Below are 17,701 nucleotides of genomic sequence, written 5' to 3'. Positions count from 1 at the left end.
TTTCCTGGGTTCGAACCAGTGACCTTGCTGTGTGGGACAGCACTTGAAATGGACAGGTCACACTGCCTCAATCAATTAGATTAGATGGCTGTGTGGCACAACACAAGCACTGCTTATGCAGCCTCTCTGACTCACCGGGCCACTGCCTCAGCGGCTATGACATAGCAATGCTGCGCACAGACCAACTGTGCATGGACCAGTGTGCACAGCCGGCCCTGAACTCTTCATGTATATAAACTGGCCTCTGCTACCCTAGGGACCTCAGTTTCAATCTCTTGTCCCTAGGCCAGTAAGCACCTGTACATACTTACTTTCCTATGCTAACTTACTTGTCCCTAGCCTTAGGTTTGAGCTTGCTCACCATCACTTTGTTCAATCCAGTCGAACACCCCCAGCTTTTGGTTTGTTTGCTCCTTGTCGCTTGACCCTAAGTTGCAACACTTACATCATATAACTACAGACGGAAGTCAACAATGCAGCCTTTGCCACATTCACTGCTTTGAGCACCTCAAGCTGCCTATCTCGTATCATTACGGCAGTCAAGATGCTTGGTACTGCGTGCAAGAAGGCGAACAAAGCGGCCACTTCTAAGGCAAAGGCAGCCAACGGTGATCACATGGGTTCAGAGAGCAAAGATGTTTGAAAAGAGTTCATATTTCGATGCTACATACTTTTCAGTACACGTACGAGTGTCCGGTCTGCATTACAACATCAGAATCAAACTTGGGAGTGAAATTGTGTTTTTGGGAACCCTGATCCATCATTTCCGGACAAATCACCGATTTTTGACACCCTAGTCCAAAAAGATGCAAATTCTGGACATTTTGGCCTGAATCAGGTGGCAGCCTGATTTTTTCCGGACATATCAGGCCGAAAATCGAAATTTTCTGCCATACAAATCTGCCAAATTTTCAGAAATCGGGATCATGGTTCCCCCCCTATATTCGGGGGTCCTGGACTTCGCCGAAATCCAAAACAGGAACGAAGCGATAGAGCACGTGTCACGTGATCTGATCACAAAATCAACAATCAAGCGCCCCTGCCAGAAATATTGGGGGGCGCTTGAGGCATCCCCCGAGAAGGGAGATGGTTAGATCTCCGCTCCCGGGGGATGGTTCAGTCTCCGTACAATCGTCCCCGGTTGTCCCGCATAGGGGCTGAATTGGCGTGTCACGGTTACAGGGTCAAAACACTTGGTTGAGTCGATACGGTACGCAACAACGCTGATACCCCTTGAGTGAAACAAACGAAATAAAATATGCATCAAACTTCAGTCACTATCGCTGCTACTGCCATCCGAGTCCTTGTCCTGGTCGTCATCTGTCGAACTCTCGTCATCACTCTCTTCGTCATGCCGCTTCTTCACTGTCCCACCCCGCATGAGCGCCATCTGACCCGCCAGCGAATCCTCCTCCGGTTCCGAGATATCGTCATCCGAGTTCTGATCATCCGTGTTGAGCACAGAGACGTCATCGACCTTCCACTATTCGAACCGATGTTTTAGCTTGTTGGCCAAAACACGTAAGGAGCTATACGTACCATGACATCGCGTGTCACTTCTTCGCCAACGAATGTATCGCTAACAACATGCACCCTCCAATGGAAGGTACCGGTTGCAGGCGGCCCCTGGAACTGCATCTTGTACATGCGGTAATTCGATCCAATCGGTACATCCGCAATCTTCATCGGAGGCACCACAAGCTTGTTCGTGCGCACATCAGCCAGCAAGACCCACCAACTTGGCTTGCGATTCTGTCGTGGTGATAAGCGGCCGACACGCTGTATAAATGGCTGGAACTTACGGAAGGCCAGAATGGAGCGTGTGCCCAGCCACTGCTCGTCTCTCCGCTGAGAAGCGTCTCAACATCGCCCTTACCAGCCAAGAAATCTTGCTCCCGCGTGTCCTCCGCTTTGTGGTCAGCCTCGACGTCTGACACAGGCTTCACTCCCGAATACGAGGGAATCCGCGCCTTCAACACGAAGGAAATAAATGCCGAAGGCGTGATGTATCGCTCGCCCAACACCTTGAACGCAGCATCGACAATCTCCACCTTGCCCCAATTCTGTGCGGCCTTCTTAATCTCAGGCAATCGCTCGTCGCCCTCTTTTTCGAAAGATTCAATGAGCTGGTCTACGGCATTGAAGCGAGGAGAGAGCTTAGCGGACTCGTCCATGCTGATACCAGGAAGCTGTGCAAGTCTGAGTTGATCCTGGCCAGGAGGGAGAGCTTGAGCAAGGTATGCGTATAAACGCATGGCAGCAAGTGTTGGCTGGAGCCAATTGCGTGTGATGCTGATATTGAGCATTGAGTTCAGGAGCGTAGGTGTTTGCAGTAGCAAATGCGCTTGTTCTGAATTATGTTAGTAGATGCATACGTCCTTGCTAAACTTCCGCTCACCTTTACGGAGAGTAGAATTCGTCACTGGAAGACGCAATAGATGGGCATACAAGAGTACGAGTGCCCTGCGGCGGCTCTCATGACTGCCAGGTATTGCCTCAGCAAGCTTCTTCAGTTCGCTCCACTTGACATCCAGCTGCTCTTGGATCTTTGCCTCGAGTTCAACAAGCTCGCTCTCCTGCTTGGACGCCTTCACGTGCGGACGCTCCCACTCAAATGCCTTCCCGAGCGACCCGATCACGTCGTCAATACCAGACTCTTCGTTGAGCGTTTTGAAGAAAGTCGCGGCGCTGCGGGCATTCACGCCGTCCTTGGTCTTTTGTCTGTTACCGAACCACCAGCGGCCCTATGTGGATGTGTCTGATTATGATGCGTGGCGCGCTAAATAGTTGCGTATATCACATACCACCATAGCAGGCAACGCCCCGCCAAAAATCAGACCATATGCGCCAAGAACCCAGATGTTGTTCCCGCTCTCAACGATCCACTTCGGAAGTGCAATACCCATCGAGACTTCCTGGCGACCATCGGGGTGACCATACATTTCCCAGTTTTTACGAATAGTCTCGTCAGTCAACCTATCCAAGAACGCATGAGCACCAGTTTGCTATATTGTGCCCACCTGCAGAGCAGTAACCTCCCCTTAGAGTGCAGTTTAAGAGACGTACGATTTGTATGCTTTCGTAATCTCAACGAATTTGGCTTCCACTGCCTCGATAGTCTCGTTGATGCTCAGTTTTACCTTGTCTGGGTGGCTATATAGACACGCGTCAGCAGAGTCAGCAGGAGTAGACACGCGCGGATGTCACGGACAATTTGCGGGAGAGCTTCTTGTAATGTGACTTGATCGCCTTGACGTCTACTCCCTGACACACACATACAGTCATGAGGTGAGGCTACAGATATCGTAGCACTGCTTTAACTCACACTCCGCAGCCCAAGGATCTCAAATGGATCGTACACCTTGTTTTCGACCTCTGTCGTAGCAACTTTGTAGGCGAGGAACGCGACCGCTGTCCATCCTACAATGACGAAGATAGTTCTACATTGCGTCAGTCAACAAACGGAACCCGGCATCAATACTGGCAGAACGCACTTTCGCCTTAACTTGGGCGTGAATAGAGACCCTCTTTCCCGCTTGCGAATGTTCTCGCGTTGCTTGACACATTGACGACATTGACAGCCAGACACGGTGGGCGACTCTGCCGGACAAGAGTAAGCACACCAGGGACAGCTAGCATATACCAATGCACACACTTCGTGATGGCAATGAGGAGAGCGATAGCGGGATGAGGATAATAGACAAGAAGGTAAGCAGGAAATACGCGGCCATGTTGCCTGCCTCGTCATAGCTGTAGTTGGCCATGTTGGCCTAGAGGTACAATAGAGTAGGGTGCCGAGAATAGGGATATCGTAGCAACACGCAGTGGTAATTAACGAGGGACTGGAGGGCCGGGGGCAGCGACGGCGACGGCGAACACGTCGAGGACACGTCGACGGCGAAGAGTGAGTTGGTCCCGCTGGCGTCCAAGTGATCGTAAGCTCTAAAGTAACGTGGGAATTGACGGCGCGTCTTTGCTCGCATGAAACGCGTCTCAGACGCGTCCGCTCACGGCCTGCAGCTCCCTCGTCCCGATGCGTATCAAGCTCGAGAGTGTCCCTCCTTTGCCGCTTGTCAAGGCCTGGTTTAGTGTACACTCTGCGACCACCGTCAGCGAGCTCAAATCTGTGCTTTGCTCCGACCTTCCAGCGTTTCTGGATGGACAATTGCGTGGGGGAGATATCCGGCTTCTCCTGGAGGATTTCGAGTTGCTGGACTCGAGCCCAATTGATGTAATAAGGGAAGGGGACTTGATCATGTACGTTTCATTAGTAACCACTATTATCCTACCGTACGAACTCTCATAGTAGCCGACTTTGACAGTGTCAAGCGCAATCCTTCCGTCACGTCGAGCAATAAGCGAAAGGCGCCGGAGACTGGTACGCACTGCCTATATTCTCGAGAATACATGACACTCACTACTGCAGACCTGGAATCTTTTCGCAAGCGTCCCAAGCACGCCAATGAAGCGTCTCGGCAAGCAGACCGCGCACCCTCCCACAAATTGCAGACAATTGAAAATAAAGCAAGCGCAAATTCTGGGGCAAAGCCGTCATCCTCAGAGGATTCAGAGCCAAGTTCCGGCTCATCTTCTGAGTCTGAGTCTGAGACCAGCAGTGGCGAATCCGAGTCGGAATCTGAGTCACACTCGGGCTCGGCTTCGAGTTCGGAATCCTCATCGTCTGATGAATCTTCCTCTGCATCTTCTGCTCCCTCTGTGCGTCCATCTCGACATCACGCTGTCGCGGCCTTACCGCCGAAAGCCGAGCTAACAGCAAATGCTGCTCGCTCGAAATCGTAAGTTTCACATCCTGGATCGCTCAAAATCAAACTGATATATTGTGTCGCAAAGAGTACCAACCCTTCCTCATGTACCACCAGGCCTTGGGAAGCCGTCCACTCAAAGTCGCAACATTCGCCGGCGGCGGAAACGTCTGTACGAGCGGTTAGCAGCAACCGCAGAGCCGGCTAGCGTGAACGCAATTCCGCTCGGTACGCGAGCCCCGGCAACGGGGGCGGGTTCATCCGTACCCTCAGGGCCGTCCGCACAACCAGCGCAGAACGAGGCGCAGGAGGCACCGCGGCAGCCGGTCCTGATGGCGTCCCTGCAGAACAAGAACAAAAAGAAGGGCTTCAGAAAGTCCATGTCCGCCGCTGTTCCCGCGAAGATCGTGTTTACTGATCTGGAAGACGAGACAGCGGTCGTCGACGAGGCCATGCAAGAGGCCATGCCGTTCACGAACACGGCAGACCGAGACCGTGGTGTTTTCATGGTGAATGCGCGCCTGGTCCCGCCGTCGGAGAAGCAGGAGCGCGGTCTACTGCCTCTAAACATGTTCGTCACGAGCGTCGACGTGGAGGAGGGCTTGTATAGTAAGAAAGGAAAAAAGAAAAGGAACCAGGAACAGCGACGACCAGCGGAGGTTCCGGATGTAGGAATGAATGCGGGAGGCAATTTTGAACTCCCATATGACGACCCGGAAGAGTTGGTCGAGTCAAATGGGCTAGAGGAACACAGCGCTCGTTCGGGCGAGAGACCGATGCCCGTTCGCGGAAGCATTGAAAAGACATGGGCGTCGCTCGCCAAGATCACCGCTGCATTCCAGTCTCAGGTTGGCGCTATTGTTGGATGGAAGGTATGCGCCATCCTTCTATGATGATGCGATACGCGAATGAACAATTTGCAGGAACTTGGTATCAACCCTAGAACATATACGCCCGAGGTGCTTCTTAACATTGGGCGCGTCGTCAAGAACGATGAGCAGCTCGTTCTGGAACCTGTCTTTGAGGAAAAGGAGACAGAGGTGTGTTTCGCAGGGGCCATCGTCACTCGAGAAGACACTTTTGAGCAGGCATACGACTGGAAGGATGTCTTGCAGGGGGAATGGCGGATTGCATCGTGACAGTAATTCACATGTGTCGCGGAAATCACACTCATGCTTGGAAGATAGATGATGCGAGCCCGTCCGCAGCCTGAAGGTCAACTCGACTCCGCGTTCATGATGGTGATAGATCGGCATCATTTGTAGGGCTCTCGCCGATACTCAACGTCCGAAGACCGAGTCCTTGTACATGTTCGATAACGCGCTTTCATTGTTATCTGCTGCGTGTTGGTCTATGTTATACTTGGGGCGATTCCCGATTTGCATCTCCCTGTGGCTATGCTGCTTTGCGACATGCCACCGCGTGTCTGATTGTAAAGCGGACCTTTTTGCAAGTGCGGGTTATTTGAAGACCAAGGTCCGTCTGATCATACATCGGGGAATCGATTTCTGCCTCTTGCCGACCTTCCTCAAATCACAGTAAGCAACTCACATGGAGTTGAGCCCTAGTGAGACTAGAATTGCGTACGCTGACCGCTGTTGATGCATCTCATCCCGTCTACGCCTCTCATGAATCAATTCAGGTTCGCCAGCAAATATCAACTTGCTGCCGTCCTTGGTGAGATGCCAGTAGCTTCACGCTGAATGCTTCGTATTAACAGCACAGTCTTGCTTGTCTATGAGCATATCTTGACTCTATCTCTCGAGATAGAGCTTGCTTGGATGACGGGCTCAACACCCGCGAAGCTCGTGTTTCTCTTCAATCGATATACTGCTTTGTCCTATGCTTTCTATGAATTTGTTCTAAGTGCACAGCCCTCTCTGAGTAACTCGGTATGCTCCACCTTTGACACATTTCCTCCCATGCCTCGCTGATACCTGCCCCTATTGCCGATACAGATGTGTGTGCATTAGCCATATCCAAGCTCCATAGATTCCCTCTCAACTACTTTGTCCGTCTTGCCAGATGTGTCGGAATAGTGGCGATGAATTGTCTCTACGACGAACTATTTTTCATAATCTGGGCAGGTCGGTCAATAGCGATTCCTATCCTCTTTAGTGGTGTTCCATTGTTATCATTGCAGCCTTCTCTGCATTGCGCGTCTATGCGATTAGTGGAAGGGCACTGTACTTGGCAGCCCTCGTTTTCTGCTTGGGCATGGTACCAGCCTTCACAAACATAGTGAGTCTCTACTCCTGAGCTGTTCAACCATATGATGTTCATCGGCAGACAGTTCAACTATGCCAGAACAACGATTGCTCTAGTGGCAATAAACGGTCGGAATACTTGTTCCAGCCAAAGCAAATTGTCCATTTCCCTGAATTTTCGGTATATCAGCCTTTCTCTTCCCCGAAGTCCAGATAGTAATTACTCATTTGTAGGAGTAACGCTATATGCCTTTTCCGATAGCTTGTTCTCATACGCGTGTTTATTTAGTGGTATTGATCAATCGTCTGTGCGTTATTGCATCCGACTTGCTTGTTCTGGTTACGACATGGATCTTCACGCATCGGGAGAGGAAAGCAATGCGAGGGCTGCATGTCGTCCCGCTCGTGGACGTGTTTTGGAAAACGGGTGAGCATATTTCGTCGGCATGATATTGTGATTCGAGACACATTATATTCTGTCACAGGCATGCTCTATTTTACGTAGGTCATTCCATGTGCTCTTCTTTGAAAACGATTGATAATGGTATCGCCAGTATTATGCTCGCTCTGAACATTGCGGACATATTACTGTGGAACTCTGGGGTTTGCTTATCAGTGTTCTCTCCCGGCTCATCTCATTGATGAACTTTGATCTAGTACATCGAGCTGGTATCGGAGGCAGTTGGACCGTAAGCCCTCAATGTACCATCTACAGGCATACAAGGGAATTCAAGCCTTAATTAGGTTGACATCCTTGATGGTCTCTCACTGCCTCCTGAATCTCCGTGAAGTGATTGCATTGCCGCAAGACATAGCAGACATCACAAGCCTGTCTTTTGCCCATTCCGAGTTGCAAGTGGCGGCGCATGAAGTCGACTCGTCTACCGAGTGTACTTCCGATTCCACAATCAGCATGGAGATGGAACCGATTGAGAGCTCGCACGGAGCTCGCACATCTGATTCGTGAGTTGTCCGTGTGATCCTTCACGGTCACACCTCTCATCGTTCTCTACCAATGTTCACTTGTATTGCGTAGATTACATCATGTGCCAGTCTAGAGTCGCACGGCATCCTGCGTCCATGACATTACAATCCCGTATGATCCGATTAGAATGCATCCCTACTACACCTATACTATCTCTCATTCTTGCCCAGTCCTCAAGTGCGAATGGTTGAACTAGCGCTACACCGTAAAGTAAGATCAGGGTGCGTCAATGGCAGGGGGACACCAGAGTTCCGCCAGCTTCCCTGCAGGAGAGGCATTTCCCCCAAGGGCGTCGAGTGACATGAATCGCGAGATGCCATCGTGGCCGATGGGTGTATAGCGCTACGAAGTGTGCGCTCTTCCGACTGAACAGATCTCGACGGAACGCCACATGTGCTCGGGTATGGTTCACGAGCAGAGCACCGTGAGAGGTGATGGCGGGCCAAGGCGCGGCCTCTGGGATTCTCTGTCTCAGAAGGATACTCGCCATCAGGGAGCATCGGAGGTATCACTGGAGCGGATGGATTGGTGGTCAAGTCGGGCGGACTAGACGCTGGTCGACGCAGCGGCAGACGAGGGGATAAAGAAGAGTCGTAATATTCAAGGATCCAGCTCGTCACAGAAGAGGGTTCCTCTTGGAGCGGCGAGGACGGCGATTCACGCGCTTGATCTTCGTCCTCCGGCAGCTGTGACCTGTCCGACTGTGTGGCGGCCGTCGACGTCGCAGACTGCATCAGCTCCAAGTCAGATAGAGTCGCGAAGGGACTTTTGGAGACACTGGTAAGACCCAAAGGCGACTCCGTCCCAAGGACATCACTGTAGGCGTCCGGCAGATGTCTATACTCCCGCCTGTGCGGTTGGCGTGGCCACTGCGTAGCGTCCATCAATGGAGTCGGCGTTGCGTAACTGGACAAGTCACGCTGACCGGAAAGCTGTCGCGCGTTGGGGAGAGGGGATGAAGGGGACAGCAAGGTGACCGCAAATTGTGCCAGAGGTCGTGCAGCGACGTTGAGATCCCAGTTGAGGTGTATGCAAAGTTCGCACTCCATCTGGTTCAACTCGCGGAGGGAATACGCATTCCCTGTAATCTGGACCCATTTCCTGTTTGTGCGAAAGTCGTCTCGGAGGACCTTGGACGTCAGCATGAGAGCAGCCAGGAATAGCCGGTGTCCATCTGTTCCTTTCATTATGGGATACCGTAATTTGAGCGTGCGAAGAAGGTACAGGGCATAGACCAGATCGAGATTGCTGCGGCCTGTCTTCTGCAAGACTGTGGCAATGAAGACATCGAGCGGTTCTTTGGATGGTGCCCGATCTATGCTATGGCGCTCCGCTCCTGGACGCTGCAGCACGAGGATGTTCTCGATGAAATGTGCGGCCTCCCTCGTCATGTCGATGCATCTTCCGACCCGACCATCGTGCAACTGTTATGACGTCAGTAGTTCTCTCGAACAAAAGAGACATGTATGTACCGCCTGCAGGAAATCCGTGGCGAGAACTCGAACGGCGCTGGAGCTTGCGGCAGGGGGCACTACAACAGTGCCAGTAGCAAGATTGTCGGTCATAGCGTATGCACTGCTAGTGTGTTGTCGACGATTTGAGGATATGTCGACTAATAGGGCCACCCTGTGGCCTGCGGCAAATCGTCGGACAAAGCATCAGGATCAATGAGCACGGTTGGGCTCTAAATGCAGGGATCGGCGTATCAGCATGAGGTATTCTGGCTAACTGGGTACGAAAGATGCACAATACAACTTACCCATCGATCAGTTGTTATGCGCCCTGCACCGGCGGTCCTCGTGCCAACAAAAGAGCAAGGGAGGTATGCCGCCACAGTGACTCGGAATTCCATCTGTCAATAATGTAGCGTGACGGACCCAAGCCTCAGTGGACTAGAGTTCCGATCATTGTACTGGGTGTCATGTTACAGAACCAAGAAGAAAAGTAAGGATCCACTCAGCAGAAAATCGATCATAGTAGTAGATTCTACACTAGTACGAGGTTTATGTGGCGCGAGCTTTCGCAAGGAGTCGTAGTCACGATCCAGGCTGTGATAAGACCCCTGACAATCCCCCTAGAGCTCCGATCCTGAAATCCCCGAAAAGGGGGCCGAGGTATGATCCTCCGACCCCCGAAACCACCATCCAAGGCCGTCCAGCCAGGTCGAGCCGGCCTTGGTACAAGTGACACAATGTGCAAAAGAGGCGTGATGGTGCCTGCGACGTCACGTCACGTCACTTGATTCCACTTAAATGCTCACTCTTTACCCGAACGCTAAGTATAGCCTCTGCTGATACAACGCAAATCCGTCCTGGCCTCGAATCGACCATGGGCTGTCCCCCGAAAAGGGGTCTGCCCGGGATCGGAGCTCTGAGGGGATTATCAGGGATCCTGGTGCCTATCGATCGAATTCCCCTCTGTATTTTTTCGCTGCGAAGTGGTTGGGTGTGGTATCAAGACTGTCGGGTACGAGACCAAGCGCAGAGAGACCTAAGTTCTCTCAGACGGCGAGTCTGTAATCTGCGTTACCTACGTCGCCTTACAACTCGTTTTCACGCTATATCAAGACAACTTCATGGCTGGAGAAAACTTAGACTCGTGGCCTGCACTGGTCTTGTCTTGTCTTGTCTGTCTCGGTAAGAGTAAGCCAGGCACTAAGATCATTCATTTTGGCCAGTTTCCACTGGCGCTCGGCGACGCCGGAAAGACCGCCAGCAGCTGTCTCGTACCCATCCCCCGTATCAGACCCCCACCACCGCGAAAAGGGGGTGGGGGTCTGATACGGGGGATGGGTACGAGACATTGCTCTGTGATCTGACACTCACATTGCGCTTCACATCCTTGATCAGCTCTCGTTGGGTCTCTGTCCACAAGGTGTAATAACACCGCCCAGCGATGGCAACGGTGCAAGAAATCCTTGAAGACTAGTACGCCCACTTTTAAATGAAATTCACGTTGCTTACACTATCCCGCAGTGTCCTTAATCGAGATGACAACTACGGACGATATGCCGTCACCAGTAAGCATCTCTTTTTGACCAATTGCTTGCGTGTTTCCTGATTTGAGAAGGTTTGATACTTTACGATTATCTCCTCACTCTCTCGCGTGAAGTCGAGCTGGTCTGGCACTCGCAAAGGTCGCCTGCTAAATACACATTCTTCTACAATCGGTATTGTGTGCTATTGTGGGCATTTTACGTAGTCATCAGCTTACTACGGTCATCTCAAACAGTACGTCGCACACAGTACTGCAAATGTCTGACTGACTCTCCTTAGAGGTACACTTCATAAGCATCTGCACTCCGTGCTGATACGATGTACATGCGATCGCAGCTGCGTTGCGGAATTCATAGTCTCTTCGTGTTTTGACATATCTTTCTTTGCCACATGGGCTGGTACGTGCAACCATCGCATGACGCCAAGGCGATATGTAACTGATGGGCATTCATCAGTATTCTCCGCACTTCGAGTCTGGGCTATCAGCGGGCGCGACTGGCGTCCAACAAGCCTCACTCTTGCTTTAGGATTGGTACCCGTTGCCACAAATATGGTGCATCTCAATTCACTACAAGTGTCGTATGCGGCTCATTTTGCATATGCAAGCTCAACTACATCCGGTCCAAGGCAGCATATGGCGTAGGGCTGAATGGGAGTCTAGAATGCATTTATTCGAGCCGGCTGTCTGTTTCCTTGAACAACAAGTTCGTGTTTTGTTGGCGTAATTGCTCATCACTCATGTCGTCATTCAGGAGTGAGACCTAACAAGCTCTACGGTATCTTGATCTCGTTGACTGTGTCAACAGTGGTTATTGCAACTCGCTCGTGTGCGATTGCTTCCGACGTCGTGGTGCTAGTGGCCATTTGGGCTTATACGCGGCATAGCCGGCGGGTAGCCCACGGTCTGAATCAACGATTTCCTCTTGTTACCATGTTCCTGCGAAGTGGTGAGAGAGCAACGACATTATAGAGCTCAACTTATTGATGACGGTGGATTTGACGCCAGGTTGTTTGTACTTTATGTGAGTGGTATCCCTGCAGCGCTCATCATGTCTTTTTGTGAAGCAGGAATCTCACAACAACTTATACTTGGGTTTAGAATTTTACTGACAATGAACGTTATCGACATAGTGCTCTGGACCACAACTGTGCGCCTTTCCTTCTTCCCCTTTTCTCACAAGCTCAAGGCTGTACCACAGGACTTGAATGGTATAGTATCAGATTTCATAGCACCGTGCGTCATTTTTTTTTCGAGCTGGTTCTATGTTGATGCGACAAGACCAGGTTCACATCTATGATGATGACCCACTGCCTCCTCGACCTCCGCGGAACCCTCGAGATGAGCAATGAAGACGACGCCACAGAATTGGAAGACCTCCTTTTTGTATCTCCTGGAACTGTGGCTTCTTCTTAGTTATATCCGAATGACATGTTGTACCAACAGACCATCAGCGTCATACGTCAAGTCGTAACGCTGGGCAGGTCTTATGGTGCAATCCAAGTAACATACCAACTTGTATTGAATTTACCCAGCGTATATTGTTCCCTGTACTTGTTCATTACCCCTTATACTTACATTACTACATCACTACCTTTACATTACGCCTCTTGTGCCATCAAAACCCTTACATTGCTGCAGATGCTTGCGTGATTGTGGGACTGAGGCATTCATATCAGGCATGATCTCGTTGCGGAACATCATCCAACTAACTATTCATTACATGCATAGATACACACATAAATACACCGGGGATAGGGAACGTGTATAAATAGGCAAGACCGCAAAAATGAGACAGCCATAGATGGAAGGCACTTACATAAAGTCGAGGATCGTAAATCGTCATGTTAATGAATGGGGTCAAGGGCCGGCCTTGGCGGTCATTGAGATACTGCAGCTGATCACCACTCCGCGGGGCCAGCCCGTGGAAGCGGGCGCTCTAACGGGCGTAGAGGACGCGGTTCCATGGACGGCGCCCGTCCTCTACCCACGCCAGTTGCGGATGCATCAGACGGTGGAGGTGCCGGGTCGACGTATGCCTGCCTCGAGGAGGCCTCGACTATCGCAGTTGGTCGAGCAGCCGGTGGCCCCAGCGACGGTGTCCCGTAGATGCATCGCCTATTGATGGTGCGCATACCCAATGTGGCTGAATGGTAGGGTAGAGAGGAGTTCACGCTTGGCTGGGTGCGCGGCTGGGGATGGACGGCGGGAGGTGCAGCAAACGGCGGCGCGGTATGGGACCGTACAGCAGCCCAGTACCCGGAGCGGGACTGGTTGGAAGCCGTCGATGCATGAGCAGGAGCAAGGAGGTTTCGTGGATCCGGCTGACTATGCGAGTCTACAGCAAACGTTGGGGCATACGCGAGCGACATTGGATCCGCAGGAGAAGGGTGACGAGAACGAGCGCGATGCCGGCGCGCTGCAGCCGCAGTATCATGGACTTTAGACAGGGGAGCAGACGCAGGATGCTGGGCGTTGCGGTTGGCCTGATTATGCGTGCTTTGAAAACCCGCGGCATAAGGCGCCATCGAACGAGAATCAGATACGATAGGACTGTGGTCCGAATAAGCTTGACTATATGCGCTCGCGGCGGCAGACGTCACCGAGACGTGTGTGGGAAGACGAGGAGGAGGGTCCGGTTGGCGATGTACATCCATGGCGGACCGGACCACTCTACAATCGGAGGTAGTACGTCCACGAGCGGGCTTGGACGGGACATGGCGTACCACAGATGATGTTGTTCCGACACGCTCGGGTTGAAAAGACAGTGCACGCCCACGCGGGAGGTCGGGGGACCGCCTATCAGCTAGCGTGGCGTTAAAAGAGACAAGGCGATAGGATAAAACCACGAACTTTGCTTTTTGTAGGTCCCCAATTCCATCTCGATGTTTTGCAGGTAACGACTGTGTATCGTCAACTTGTAATCGAGAAGCTCGCACATCCGTCGTTCTAAAGCGTTGAACTCCACAACTTTGATTTGAATGCCTGACGCCTGTATCCAGCTTTTGTTCGAATACGGGTCGTCCTGGATCAATTTGGACGCTAACGTCATGGCGATCAGAAATACTATGTGTATGCTCGGAGCACCCAAGGTTCCTTGCAGCTTGCCGCGGAGGGACGGGTCGCGTATTCTGCTGATCAGATACAACGCAGTATTGGTGACTGTGGGTAGCAACTGAGTGCGGTACAAGAGGATTTCGACGAACGAATGAAGTTGACATGGCGGCCATTCCAGACCCGGGGGTAAATGCAATCTAGGGGCAATCTCGAAGGCACATGAGCCTGTGAATACGCCATAGCAGGTCGATTCGAGGTATTGACCGACTATTCGCGCTTCTGCAGATCTGTTCGCAATCGATTGCGGGTCCTAAAAACGAGGTCAGTCTTTTTGAGCACGGTACATCACAGTGGTCACATACCATTGGTTTGCAGAATATGGGAAGTGGGACTTCTTTGCTGAACGGAGTGAAGTTTGCGAGAACACTAGGAGAAGGAGGCCTTTTCGGAGGTGGGGGTGGTGGCAGTGATACATTGAAGCTACGCTGTGGCTCAAGGAAAACCTGCTTCAGCGCTGAACCACTGTTTCTTAAGTCAAAGGGGATCTGAGAGACCTGCTGAGGAAAATATTCATATTCCGCGTCTGACTGAAATTGTGGCGTCCAAGGCGGACCGTCCGGCTCTCGAATATCCATCGTCGTCCTGAGGGGGCAAGACCCAGATGGTGCAAGATTATAAATAGAGTGACAGCAATGACACAAGGAGCGACTGCGGGTGAAGGAGTGTATACCTCTGGTGGAGATGTTATATGGCAGACGTCAACCCAGCCACAAGGTGAACGCGAGCACTAGTGCACGAAGCGGAGGTTCAATCAGGGCCGGAAGCCACAAGTCAGCCTATAAGTGCTGCCAATCGAGTGTGAGAATTTGTGAAAACAAGCCATTTCTCGTTCAGCTTGTGGTTTGAGCCCCATGATGATGTACACAGGATGACGCGTCCCTTGGTGGCCCGAGCCGTATTATGCTTGCGTGTGATGTACCGATGAGCTTGTCCGTTGAGCGTGTCCGCGCCTTGATGCCGCGAGAAGGGTGTTCAGAGCAAGCAAATGTGGCGTCAATGTGTAGTCTTATCGACATCAGTCGAGTAGTGTGGAAAGTAGGCGCCATCGCTTGCTTCAGGATGCACGGACCTGGCACCGAATGACGTTGTTTATGGGTCCGCAAGAGCTTTGACCCACCTTGATTCCAACTGTGATCTTCCGGTGACCAGCTATCCATGATGTTACGGTGCGTTAACGCGTACCTCCTTATGAAGTGCAAACTTGTAGCTCTAGGATTTAGGGCCTAGCGAGGGCAGCATTGGCGCATGCTAGAGCATGTCTCCGTACGGCAACCGAGGATCCGTGTCAGCTAAGACGTCGCTAACAAGCAGGGGCCCGTACAAGATTTAGGCGTTCAAGCTTGAGCGTGAAGTGGGGAGGCTGCATTGATGTAGTCGCGAGATGAATTGCACAGTCATACGCTCGTCGTACTTACTTGTCGGTGGCCCGATCGTGGTGGACGTTGTGTGGACAATCGGGTGAAGCTAACCGATCCCAATCTTGATCCTCAGTTCGCCGGCCACCGGGCGACAATCTCTCCGGCCGCAAAGCGTGCCCGACTGCATGTACGGCTCTGGAACAACATAGCGCTTCATTGCAGTTCTTGGAAGTAAACGGACAATAGCCCTTGGCTTGGTAAGTGGTCGCGCATACTTATGAGAATCATTATCTTATTGATAATTACGTATAATATAAGAGTGTAGGGAGCGAAACGAGGATCAATGAATGGTAGTGTGTGGATTATAGATAGTACATCCCAGATAGATACAGACAAACAGCAGAGAGAAGACCTACATGTTCCGGAGAGCGGTATGCACCTCCGATAGATGGGAAGAGACGCGACGACGAACACAGTACGCCAACTAGTTTTATATCAAGGCCAGCACGGTCGAGCCCAAGTATGAGCTGACGTTCTTGGGAAGCGAATCCGGAGAGACGGTGGGCTGCTGTTACTGGAACGCAGGAGGGGGGACAGCATCCAGATGCGGATGAAGTCGCTGGGGGTGGCCATGGACATATGGTGCCGGTCGTACATATGTTGATTCTGTGCGTTGCACATATTGATGAACGCCGTCCTTGTCCCGTTTTGCCATGGAATGAGGTGTGTGCAAGGCTGGACGACCATCCGGCATTGGTACAAAACTGCATCCCGGAGGCGGATTGCCCGCAGACCATGCCAAGGCGCCCTGATGCGTAGAGGATAACGACGGGTTGCTAGCCCTAGATGTCGATGGAACTACAAACTGTGCTTGAGATGGACCTTGCGCTACAGGCACTAGAGGTGCGACGCTGTCCGCCAAGGACTGTGGTGCGGCACGTTCCACCGCAAGCGGGCATAGGTGACTTTGGGGATGCACGGACAGTGCCTTCGCTGCGTTCTGCGATGCATGCCGCGCCACCTTGTTTCGTTGCCGTTGCGCCGCTTCGGCCACCGCTAGGCGAGTCTCTGTAAGGACTACATTTGACGTGTATCATGAGTAAGAGCTTCAAGGACTGAAGGGCGAAGTACAGACCAGTGTTCCCATACTTCAGCCAGAGCGCGAACACAAAATCGATGACCACCTCTTTGGAAAAATTGACTTGATACCTGAAGTGGCGAGACACCCTTCGCTCGAATGCCTGCAGATATTTGGCGGTAACACTGCCGGCGGATGCGACGTTCCAGGTGTCCTTCCCGTAATGGTCATCTTCAAGTTGTCTGGCTGCAATGTGGTAGGCTCCGAGGAATAGCTTATGTCCTCTTGGTAAAAACCGCCCGTCTCGTGTGCGGTTGTCTGGACAAGACTCTTTGAGTCGGCTGATCAAATATAACGCGAACAGTGTTGTAGACTGAGAGTGAAGCCTTAGACAAGAAGTGGCATATAACGCGAACCAGTCGAGTCGTTCTGGCGGCCAGTGAATGTATGACGGAAGGTAACGCGGGCGAGAGGCTGAGAAATGAGGCGTCTTGCCTTTCCATTCCGCGTCTTCTTCGATGTAATACCGAGCTAGTTTGGATATGTAGATATTTTCCATCAGGCGGTCGGCCTTCGAGAGCATGGTGAGTATACCAGAGCTTAGTAAGATGCGATCTTTATACGTGCCTTCGGGATTGAGTAGAAAACTGGCTTTGGAACAGGATCAGATGAAGCCCCGAGGGCGATGGACAAAAACGAGGGCATGAAAATAGTCCTGGAGCTGATCTGTGGCTGCGGTGGCTGGGCAGTGCCAGTGATTTCGTGAGCGTTCATAACGATAAAACGAGCGCGGATGTTGAGGAGTGCCAGACTACCGATGGACGAGGGACCATAGGAAATGAGATGATGCTGACCTCTGGGTCGATGATGCTTTATGCGTCCTCCGCGTCTGTAATGGCCGCGTTGTGGCTAAGGGTGGGATAGTGCAAGCCGCGTAAGTTGAACACCCGCCGAGCAACGCCTGCGAGCGGAGTTGGCATTTTAGGCTTAAAAAGGAGGCTGTTTGTTCTAATGCTGGTTGATTTGCCATTGTTCCTAGCTAGCCGAGCAGACGTCGCTTGTGAGTGAATTTGGCTGTAACCCGTCAGCGAGCCACCTTCTGCCTTATGTTCAACGGAGAAAAGATGAAACAGAGAACGAAAGCCGTCCATTCCCCTGGCTTTAACTATGGTGGTGTCAGTGCCCGTGAAGGATTGAAG

The 17,701-nt window shown here is 51.8% G+C and overlaps 6 protein-coding genes across 6 annotated transcripts; 2 read left to right on the top strand and 4 right to left on the bottom strand.

Moving 5' to 3' along the window:
* Positions 1-1,270: 1,270 nt before the first annotated feature.
* On the bottom strand, positions 1,271-3,764 carry POSPLADRAFT_1048031 (hypothetical protein; the record flags this gene model as incomplete). The annotated part of the gene is made up of 10 exons (XM_024479421.1): positions 1,271-1,483; positions 1,540-1,752; positions 1,803-2,350; positions 2,399-2,744; positions 2,805-2,976; positions 3,067-3,153; positions 3,212-3,264; positions 3,326-3,440; positions 3,495-3,600; positions 3,656-3,764. The coding sequence occupies 10 exons, from the start codon at positions 3,762-3,764 to the stop codon at positions 1,271-1,273; spliced, it is 1,962 nt and encodes a 653-aa protein (XP_024337426.1).
* Positions 3,765-4,033: 269 nt separating this feature from the next.
* On the top strand, positions 4,034-8,505 carry POSPLADRAFT_1048030 (hypothetical protein; the record flags this gene model as incomplete). Its single annotated transcript, XM_024479420.1, has 18 exons — positions 4,034-4,257; positions 4,323-4,378; positions 4,427-4,796; positions 4,852-5,635; positions 5,687-5,803; positions 6,218-6,239; positions 6,406-6,440; positions 6,530-6,655; positions 6,722-6,723; positions 6,789-6,850; positions 6,907-7,004; positions 7,053-7,186; positions 7,233-7,249; positions 7,476-7,573; positions 7,628-7,659; positions 7,715-7,933; positions 8,126-8,165; positions 8,329-8,505. The coding sequence occupies 18 exons, from the start codon at positions 4,034-4,036 to the stop codon at positions 8,503-8,505; spliced, it is 2,613 nt and encodes an 870-aa protein (XP_024337425.1).
* Positions 8,506-8,935: 430 nt separating this feature from the next.
* POSPLADRAFT_1171728 (hypothetical protein) lies at positions 8,936-9,980 on the bottom strand (the record flags this gene model as incomplete). Its single annotated transcript, XM_024488146.1, has 3 exons — positions 9,715-9,980; positions 9,428-9,639; positions 8,936-9,379 (listed from the first exon to the last, which is right to left on the bottom strand). Coding segments are annotated over exons 2-3 (537 nt in total), but the record flags the coding sequence as incomplete, so codon positions are not given.
* A 1,046-nt stretch (positions 9,981-11,026) lies between these two features.
* Positions 11,027-11,594, top strand: POSPLADRAFT_1148683 (hypothetical protein; the record flags this gene model as incomplete). The annotated part of the gene is made up of 2 exons (XM_024486211.1): positions 11,027-11,189; positions 11,308-11,594. Coding segments are annotated over 2 exons (450 nt in total), but the record flags the coding sequence as incomplete, so codon positions are not given.
* Positions 11,595-11,804: 210 nt separating this feature from the next.
* POSPLADRAFT_1048029 (hypothetical protein) lies at positions 11,805-14,641 on the bottom strand (the record flags this gene model as incomplete). The annotated part of the gene is made up of 8 exons (XM_024479419.1): positions 11,805-11,888; positions 12,261-12,342; positions 12,462-12,502; positions 12,769-12,888; positions 12,941-13,502; positions 13,676-13,748; positions 13,803-14,316; positions 14,369-14,641. The coding sequence occupies 8 exons, from the start codon at positions 14,639-14,641 to the stop codon at positions 11,805-11,807; spliced, it is 1,749 nt and encodes a 582-aa protein (XP_024337422.1).
* Positions 14,642-15,995: 1,354 nt separating this feature from the next.
* POSPLADRAFT_1147307 (hypothetical protein) lies at positions 15,996-17,085 on the bottom strand (the record flags this gene model as incomplete). Its single annotated transcript, XM_024486047.1, has 3 exons — positions 15,996-16,501; positions 16,560-16,843; positions 16,919-17,085. 3 exons carry the CDS (start codon positions 17,083-17,085, stop codon positions 15,996-15,998), a joined length of 957 nt encoding a protein of 318 aa, XP_024337421.1.
* Between the last annotated feature and the right edge of the window lie 616 nt (positions 17,086-17,701).

This window comes from Postia placenta (genome assembly GCF_002117355.1).
Source record: "Postia placenta MAD-698-R-SB12 unplaced genomic scaffold POSPLAscaffold_10, whole genome shotgun sequence".
In the NCBI taxonomy this organism is placed as follows: domain Eukaryota; kingdom Fungi; phylum Basidiomycota; class Agaricomycetes; order Polyporales; family Adustoporiaceae; genus Rhodonia; species Rhodonia placenta.
Note: the sequence above shows the minus strand (reverse complement) of the source record. Positions and strands in the feature narration are given on the sequence as shown.